The sequence below is a fragment of the Crassostrea angulata genome, chromosome 9 (assembly GCF_025612915.1).
Source record: "Crassostrea angulata isolate pt1a10 chromosome 9, ASM2561291v2, whole genome shotgun sequence".
Lineage (NCBI taxonomy): Eukaryota > Metazoa > Mollusca > Bivalvia > Ostreida > Ostreidae > Magallana > Magallana angulata.
Genome location: NC_069119.1, coordinates 39,039,935 through 39,049,477, shown reverse-complemented (window position 1 = coordinate 39,049,477; position 9,543 = coordinate 39,039,935). Strand labels below are relative to the sequence as shown.

The following is a 9,543-nucleotide window of genomic DNA, read 5'->3' as shown; positions in this document are numbered from 1 at the left end:
AGGACCCGGGGGTTGGGGGGGACCATGGAATTCATTTTTTTGTTCCCCTTCAGCCATAGATGCTATAGGCCAAAAATGGTTGAAACCTATAAACATGCCCAGTCACGTCCATTATCTACATTTGCCAAAATTGTTGTGTATGTATATGATGAACTAATTATAAGTTATTGCCGAATGGCTTTGGAAGGTATGAAATTGACATCTGAACAACTCTAGGAAGCACAAATTCATAAATATTAATGTCCATTAAAATGGTTTGCTGAATAAGAGTCCTCAAGCCTTAATCAGAAATTCTTGTAGCTTACAAGTGCAGAAACACAGCTTCTAGTCGGATATGTCTTCAGTTTTCACACAACTTTTTAGTCCCTACCATTATGAGTAGTTTTTTCTTAAATTTTCAGGAATCTCCATATAAACCTCAAAAAATAACCACAATAAAAACTTTTTAATACTTTGTATTGTAAAAAAAAAAAAACAACATAAAATAAAAAAAAAATAAAAAATAACAACCAAAACTCCTCCATTAGTCCAAGATGACCTCACATTCTAAAGGAATGTACATGTACACTGTACATCATCTGTACAATTCCAGGTATTAAAAAAAAATATTTTAACAAAATGTGGAACAAAAATCTATTGATAAACCTGGTATGTGTTTATTATACACAAAATTCATGTACATATATAGTGCCAACTCATCATTCTGCCACCCTTATTGCTTTTTCTGTCCACAGTAATGCAGTGTAACATGGAAGCTAGAATCAAAGAGCACTATTAGACAACCAGATAAAGATAACTGCACAATATATATAAGTATCTTACACTGTTAATTCTTTAATTTTGCAGACCTCAAAATTTTTTACATTTCTTACTAATTCTTTTTTTAAAAATATGCATCATCAAAAAATGTGTTTGCTGCTTTTTGTCTTACATGCATGCAATTCCATGACATGTACAAGAGAATGTGTACAGTACATACCAAACTTTATGCTATCCTAGGTATGATGCCAAAATCAATCTTGGAAAATGTTAACTGTATAAAGAGATGGTAGTGATGCAGCAATTAATTTATTTAATCAATTATCCAAACAAAATGCCTCCCCCCCCCATTATATTTTGATAATCGATAAATCAAAGTATTAGTTAAAAAAAAATTATTCCTAAAAAAAATTGATTGCCCATCACTAAGAGGTGGTGATATATTTGTTGCATTTAATCAAATCTCTGTTGAGATTGAAGCTTTTAAATAACCAATTTCCTTTAAAAATCAGTTTCAATAACATTTGATTCATTGACAAGTTGGTCACAAGTGTAAGAGGAAAAAAAAAAGGAAGACTTTCTTCATAGATAGCAGATGTTCTTTACATTTGCTTAACACATTCAACAAGTTGTCCGATACATATAAAAACAAAATACTGACACTGGAATCCAATTTTCATATTCGAACTTTCAGTTTAACAAGTACACTTGTTATAAATTCTATTCTAGCGCAAATATTCCAATACCAAATCTTGCAGATCTTTGTTAACAGTTTGCAATGTACATATAAATCATTAATAAGAAATCTTTGCCTCAAGCATTCATTACCATAAATGTATACCTTACAGTTATTCCACAAATGAACAAAAAAAAGTTAAAAACAATAGGCCCAAATGCCTTAATAGTCACCTGAGTATGATACAACTCTGTAAAGATCCACAGAAAAGCATTCTATAATTATATAATATAGCGAACTAAATTGATAAGGGGAGGTATGTTACTCACAAACAAAAGAAAATGGGCAATCAATGATTGTTTGAAGTTTTTTCTGGTAATCTAAAACTACTTCAAAAGTACATTTATTTACTTCTCTGCATGTAATAGGACAACCAGGAAATTAACAATATTTGCTCCCCCAAAAAGTGGTTCAGCAGTTTTGTTGAAGATGAAAATGTTTAGTTTGTAACCCACAAACAAGGGACAGAAACAGATAGCAATAGGTCACCTGGGTGACTTAGGTGACCTAAAAGGCACTGACTAATGCCTAAACATCATAAAAAGCAATGGTACTTTTATGCAAGTCCCACAAACATAATAGATATCAGAATTAAAAACTATTCCTCCATTTGGTTTTAGTTTTGGGGGAAAAAAAATTCTTGTCAAGTCCATCCTGAAACGTGCATTTGACTTGTGTCCATACATATACAAGTTTTTTTTTACCAAACTATAATACAGCAATGTCTCTAGATTTTCAATCACATCATGTGGCACTGCCTATAGGCTATAGCAAAGTGTCCATACATTATGTGTCTTTACCTTAATTTCCCTTATATGTTTTTTGTTTTCATACATATTTCACATGATACCTTCACTCTGTGAAACAGCAATATTAAAAAAAGTCAAATACTGTACATAATGTATACATGAGTCAAGGAAAACATTCCCCAAATACAAATGCATAAGTACACATTTAAGGGTTTTTCCCCCCTTTTCTAAATAAATGAACTTGTAGCAATAAACTTGGATTCTTAGCTACATCCATCCTTGAACTAGAGACCAAAAGCTGAAAAGGGGTAAGGGGGGGTGGGGATGGGGGGAAGGGCAAAAGATATTAACTTATTTTTTGGAATGATTCATATTTGAAATTTTCTTTATAATTAAATGATTCTCTCTTAAGTGTATCACCCCCTTGTTGACCTTGCTTTTCTGCTTCATTCGATCTATGAACGTTGATCTGGGGGTGGTACCCGAATTCAGGAAATCTTTGAAATACTCTTTGATTTCTTTTACTTCATCATCAGTCCACCGTTGCCGCGTTGTTTTCTTCACCTTTTTCCTGGTCTGAACTTCGTCCTCCTCCTCTTCCTCCTCCTCTTCTTCTTCCAATCCTGCCTCCTCTAAATAGCAGTTTTCAGTGGCATCCACTGTATCACTTGGAAGAGCCCTGTTCAAATCAAAAAGTCCATAAACCAATGTAGGTAAGTAATATGGTACATTGTATTATAAATAGTGAATGCAAGGAAATGAACATATGCTGAATTATGATTGCCTACAGTTAATGGCTGTAACTGATGAATAACTATAAAATTTAGAAAATGAGACTAATCAGACCTTTAGTGTTCTTGAGAAGAAGATTTTTAAAAGATATTCCCTATATATTCCCATGTGAAACTTTGATCCACCATTGTAGTCCCAATCTTAGCTTTGGATCAATGATTTGAACAACCTTGAATCTACAGTACATTTTGTAATATACCACAGTATACTAAACTCTGACCCCATATTGTTGCCACATCCTACCACCTAGGGTCCTGATTTAAACAAAATCTTGACCTTACACTATTTGAGGATGCTTCTATGCTTCTTCTAAATTAATATGACTATTCATGGCTTTGCTGTCCTTGAGAATGATAATTAACTAGAAACTCGTTGCGAGCAACTAGAGGTCTTCAGTCCGAATAACCATCCTAATATTATCAAAAAATACTCAAAAACAAAAAAGTTTAAAAATTTGACTTTTTAAATTCACTTCCGGTAGCGACCGGAATTAGACGCACACAAAGGTCATGTACCTATAGGTCATGTACTATCATCTCCAACAAGTTTCCAGTTCATATTATTAGCCGTTCTTTAGATCGTTCGCTGACAAAAAATCATTTTAAAATCAGGAAATTGTCCATAACTTGGCACCGGAAGGGCATTTTCACATTTCCTCCCAGATGTATCAAGTTCTCATAGATGCGCATTATTCCTGAAAATTTCATTGAAAACCACTGAATAGTTACTGAGAAATCGCGTAAACAAAATTCTGGGGAAAAAATAAGAAGAACTAGAGTTTCCGATTTATCAATTTGAAAACAAATCATATATTTAGCACTTTGAAAAGAGTCTCTATAAACCCTACAAATATCAAAGAAAAATATTGAAAAACAAAAAAGTTGAAAAATTCAACTTTTTAAATTCACTTCCGGTAGCAACTGGAAGTATTGATGACACACGAAAAGGTGATTCTGTTCAGAAAAAAATACAATACAATGACAATTTTTAAGTTTCTTAAAAGGTTAATCAAAGTATTTTTAATTTTTGCATAGTATGCACATTTAACTGTTAAAGGTTAATGATTCACACACTTTTCTTATCTTATTTTATAATATTTTCTCTTCAAAGTTCGTTTTCAATATTAACTTCTTTAAAAAAAAAAAAAAAAATTTTAGTCTTGATGCACTACTGCATGCCGATTGAATGACATGTTTATCATCATGTGTAATCTCTTAGACAGTTAATAACTACAATTTAACGGTAAAAATATGTCTGTATTCACAGCATGAATTAATCATTTGACAATAAAAAGATCTAAAATCATCAACATCTTTGGCATGACATCGATAGCTGCCCAGCTGTTTTGCGTCTTGTGCATAACTTGTAACAATGGACTTTTTCATACAAAGAAGTGTAAATTCTAGAGGGGTTCCGACAGAGTATTCAATGCAGTGGTCAATTAGCAGTGAAACAGGTGCAAGTGCCCTGCTGTTTCACTTATTTCAGCAGTAATAAATCGAGATTTATAAAATAGTGACGATATAACCACATTTTCGTAATAATTTTTTTTATGATTCCCAATAAAGGGGTTGAAAATTTAAGGCAGCATATCTGTGATACTCAACATACCAGTGTTTCAAAATGCCAGAGTTTAACTTTATATATACAAGCAACCATTTTAAATGAGCTTTAAGTCTTACAGATTTTCTTGAAAGCCTGCTTCTTCCTCATCATCTGCATCATCTTGGAAGACAATGTCTGCAATAATGATATGTCTTCTTTACATAGCTTGGACAGAATTACCACATATATACAAGTCCTAAACAAGAGGCCCACGGGCCTTATAGGTCACCTGAGCATTCTGCAACAACTTTCCAGTTATTGAATTTGATTCATGTTTTAAGCCAGATGCTATATGGCATTCACAATTTTGAAAGAGGCACCATTGATCATCATAACAATACACTTAGCAATTGCTTAGCTTGGTTTATTGGTTTGAAAATGTCCAATAATAAGTTCATAGGATCTTCATGAATGTTTTATGAACATTTCATAAATAAAATTCATGAAAAATTCAAGGAAATTCATGAATTATTCATGATCACCTCGCAGGGGTACTGAATACCCATATGAAAGGTAGGGGAAGAAAAATGCATTCCAACTAATCGGTAATATTCAGCAATAATCAGTAGTGCCCCTAACACTGCTAAATAAACCCCTGACCCTAGGTCCACACATTGCACAAATTTTAAAAAGGCACCCTTAAAATTGCCTATCAAAAATAAATAAATGTTTTATAAATACAAAGGAGCAGATTTCAAACAATTAATCATTTTCAGTATATAAGTAGAGCCCCACCCCCCACCCCTGGGGCCTTGACATTCACAATTCTGCAAGATAAGGGCCCTTGCTCATCATAACCATATAGGTAGTTCATCTGCTTCATACCCAGAGACAGAGAAGAAAATTTTCAAAGATTTAATGTATTTGCACTATATAATCAATAGAGCCCCGCCCTAACACCAGAACCCCTGACCCTGGGACCATAAAATTCACAATTTTGGTAAAAGCACTCTTGCTCATCATAACTATGCACTTAGTTAGTTTATTTAATACCTAGGAGCAGAGAAGAAGATTTTCAAAGAATTCATGTATTTTACTATATAATCTATAGAGCCCCGCCCTAACACCAAAACCCCTGACCCTGGGGCCATAAAATTCACAAATTTGGTAAAAGCACTCTTGCTCATCATAACTATGCACTTAGATAGTTCATTTAATACCTAGGAGCATAGAAGAAGATTTTCAAAGAATTCATGTATTTTTACTATATAATCTATAGACCCCCCCCCCCCCCAACACCAGAACCCTTGACCCTGGGGCCATAAAATTCACAATTTTGATAGAGGCACTCTTGCTCATCATAACTATGCACTTAAATAGTTTATTTAATACCCAGGGGCAGAGAAGAAGATTTTCAAAGAAATCATGTATTTTCACTGTATATAATCAATAGAGCCCCGCCCTAACTCCAGAACCCCTGATCCTGGGGTCATAAAATTCACAATTTTGGTAGAGGCACTCTTGCTCATCATAACTATCTACTTAGTTTATTTAATACCCAGGAGCAGAGAAGAAGATTTTCAAAGAAATAATGCATTTTCACTATATACTTATTTAGCCCTGCCCTAGCACTAGAACCCCTGACCCCAGGGCCATGAATTTCACAATTTTGGTAGAGGACTCAATGCTGATTACAATCATGCAAACAGTTTGACTGCTTGATGTCCAGGAGTAAAGAATAAGATTTTTAAAGACTGCATTAATTTTAGTGGTTTTGGCCCCACCCCCAGGCCCCAGGGATCATAAAATTCAAAATTTTTGTTCCCCTTCACCCATAGATGCTTTGTGCCAAATTTGGTTGAAATTGGTTCAGTGGTTGCAGAGAAGAAGCTGAAAATGATCAAAAGTTTACGAATGACGTACGACGAATGACGACAGATGAAAACGGATAGCAAGTGAAAAATGAATAAATTGGTTCTCAGGCCAGTTTTCTCCAAAATAAATGCGGGAGGGAGGCTTTTTTTTTTTACCTCATAAAAAACAGATGCGAGATTTGTGATTTTTTTTTATTTCAAAGCTTAGCAACTTTTAATCAAAAGTGTTTCAACATAGTGTAGAAATCAAGAGCATTTATTTCCTGCTTCTTTCTCTTTAATTTTCTACATTCCTATGATTTGTGTAATGAAACGACGGCATTTTATCTGCCAGACATGCATTTAACTTACAGAACCTGACACTTTTAGTGATGCATCTGGTCAATTGCTTACTTATCAAAACTAATCTAAGAGTGTTTCAGCACTGTAAATAGTGCTTATGATTTTTTTTTATACATTGTCAAATTTATCAGTCTTTGCTTTACCCACACTAAATGAAATTGGCAAATCTTGCCGAAGCTTTTCTGAAAACTTCTGAGGTTGAGGGAGCCGTCATTGATAGCATTATCGAGTTCTAACAACCTTCAGAAACCTACACTATGTGCCCTGGAAGTATTACAGTCATTCCCTAACGAATTTTCACTGACATCAATGCCATCATGACCAAACTTAATGTTGATGTCTTAACCTGTTAACTTGATGGCCATATTTGCGAGTTTAAACTAGGCCATTAGTCTGGATCATCTTGATGTTTGTCAAACGTTTTACTGATGGAGTATCTAAAATGCCGTCAGGGATTCCGGATTTTTCTCTTTTTTTGCACCATAGGAGCCCACGAGAGAAAACTTTTTTATTCTTTTGTGGATAAAAATGGTTAATGCTCATTGTTAAATGAGATGCGGGCAGGCCCGAGAACCAAGTTTTTCATTTTAAGGCCTAAAGAACATTTGGCCACCTGAATATAATACCACACTGTAATGGATCCAGATGAAATTGACAATTTTTGTTCCCTTTCACCCCAAGATGTTATATGCCAAAAATTGGTTGAAATTGGTTTCACAGAAGAAGTTGAAAATGTTCAAATGTTAACGCACGATGGATGAGGACAGTGACAGACAAAAACAGATGGCAATAGATCACCTGAGTGACTCAGGTGACCTAAAAATTAATAATTTCCCTAATACATGTATTCGTACAATAAATTTGTTCACTTAATGTGATTTTGCCCTAACCAGGGGGTCACGATTTGAATAAACTTGAATCTTCAAGCTAGGATACTTCCATGTGAGTATGACTAATCATGACCTTGGTGTTCCCTCGAGATAATTATTTAAATATGCATAAATTTTCAGTTATTCTCAATATTTAAATCTTTTAAGAAGTTAAAACATAGGTAATCAAAGATCACCTTGACAAAGGTTGTCTATAAGGCCAAAAAAAATAATAGTCTTGTTTCCTGCTACCCGACCTACCCTATTTTTTTGCACCCGACCCTAAAGTTTTTTTTAGCTTTTGGTGAAAAAATTCAAAATTTTAGGAATTTCATGTTTCAAAAGTGAAAAAAGTTATATATTCTCAAGTTGTATTTCATGAAGTATATGTTTAAAATATGGACTTTCATAAAATTCCACTTGAGTTGTGCATCCAAAGACATGGAATTTCATTTTGAAAGATGATATTGACCTTAGCTATCTAAGCTATGACATGTTCAATTTGGTTTTGTAGTAGTTCATATCCAAAAAAATAACGTTGGAAAAAAATAAAATTAAATTAAAAAATAAAATAATTTTCCTACCTACCTACCCTATTTTTTTCTGGCTGGTAGCAGGAAACAAGACTATTATTTTTTTTGGCCTAAGTAAGGTAAATCTCACATCATATTCTTTTCTAAATAGTATGCATCCAAAGATCAATATCCATGCAAGTTTGGTTTAAGTAGGGCTTATATTTGATTGGAAATGGAACTGCTTCAACAACTTTAACTTGCTCACTAATCAAGTAAATGTCACTCAGTTCCAACATCTGAAGCAAGACTGGAAGTGTCCATCCATAGATGCATCATCCATTCAAGTTTGGTCAAAGTAGAGCTAAATCAGCTAATAGTTACTTCAGAATGGAACTGCTCAAAAAACTTTACCCTGGTCACTCATCTGGAAAATGTAGGTCACATCCAGCATCTAAAGCAAGTCTGGTAGTGTCCATCCCTAGATGCATCATCCATGCAAGTTTGGTCCAGGTACGGCTTATAGTTTCTTGAGAATGGACTTGCTCCTACAACTTTTACCAGGACGTCAACGCTACCCGCCGATACCGACGCCAATGCAGGGGCTATAGCTTAAGCTCATCTCAACTTTGTTGAGGTGAGCTAAAAATGTGAAAAATTTACACAACACTTAACAGATGGATACCCTTCGATCAGAAAAAATCATTTAAGCCTTTGGCTCAGGTAAAAGCTCAGGTGACCTAATAAAATAGGTGAACAAACAATAAAAATGTACAATATTATTGTCAGTAACATTGAATTGCATACTGTCTATCAGTAGTTTAATGCTGGTACCTTTAATATCCATGTCCTCTAGCTTCTTCCCTCTAAACTTTGAGGTCAAGTTCATGTCCTGAATAAGCAGCAGTTTGCTTATTTGGGTTCTTTCCACTAAACCACTCATTTGTCTGTAATGCTCTTTGTGTACACTCTTGGTGTGACCTAGATGATTACAGACCCAGTCCATTTGGAATTTGTCTAGGTTCAGCATCTGTAAATCATACTTGTGCAATTAAAGTTCACAAGTGTCTCCTGGCAATTAATGCATAAATTAATGTTAAATGCCACATAACAGAGCAAAGAAGTCATTTACAGATTCACATGTACACTTCAATAAAAAGTAACAATAAAATACCTGTGTGAGAGTGGCCATATACTTTCGCATTGAGACTGAAGTTATTCTATGAGGAGCCAACAAGCATACTTCATTGCACATTGTTTTCAGAGAGTCATATGCCCTAACATAGCCATTCACTGAAAAAGATGTATGTAATAAATGATACACTATATCGTTACGAACAATTTAGCTCACCTCTACAAACCTTG

At 34.3% G+C, this 9,543-nt stretch overlaps 1 protein-coding gene across 4 annotated transcripts in view; it reads right to left on the bottom strand.

Moving 5' to 3' along the window:
• Positions 1 to 437: 437 nt before the first annotated feature.
• The window catches only part of LOC128162484 (uncharacterized), a 30,998-nt gene continuing 21,892 nt past the window's right edge, over positions 438 to 9,543 (bottom strand). For 2 of the 4 annotated variants that reach the window (XM_052825713.1, XM_052825714.1), the window contains 4 exons: positions 9,353 to 9,471; positions 9,013 to 9,208; positions 4,719 to 4,776; positions 438 to 2,923 (listed from right to left, as the gene is read on the bottom strand). In XM_052825713.1, coding sequence (XP_052681673.1) covers positions 2,596 to 2,923; positions 4,719 to 4,776; positions 9,013 to 9,208; positions 9,353 to 9,471 — 701 coding nt within the window. In that variant the 3' untranslated portion in view covers positions 438 to 2,595. The other 2 variants (XR_008240674.1, XM_052825715.1) reach the window with 2 other exon arrangements.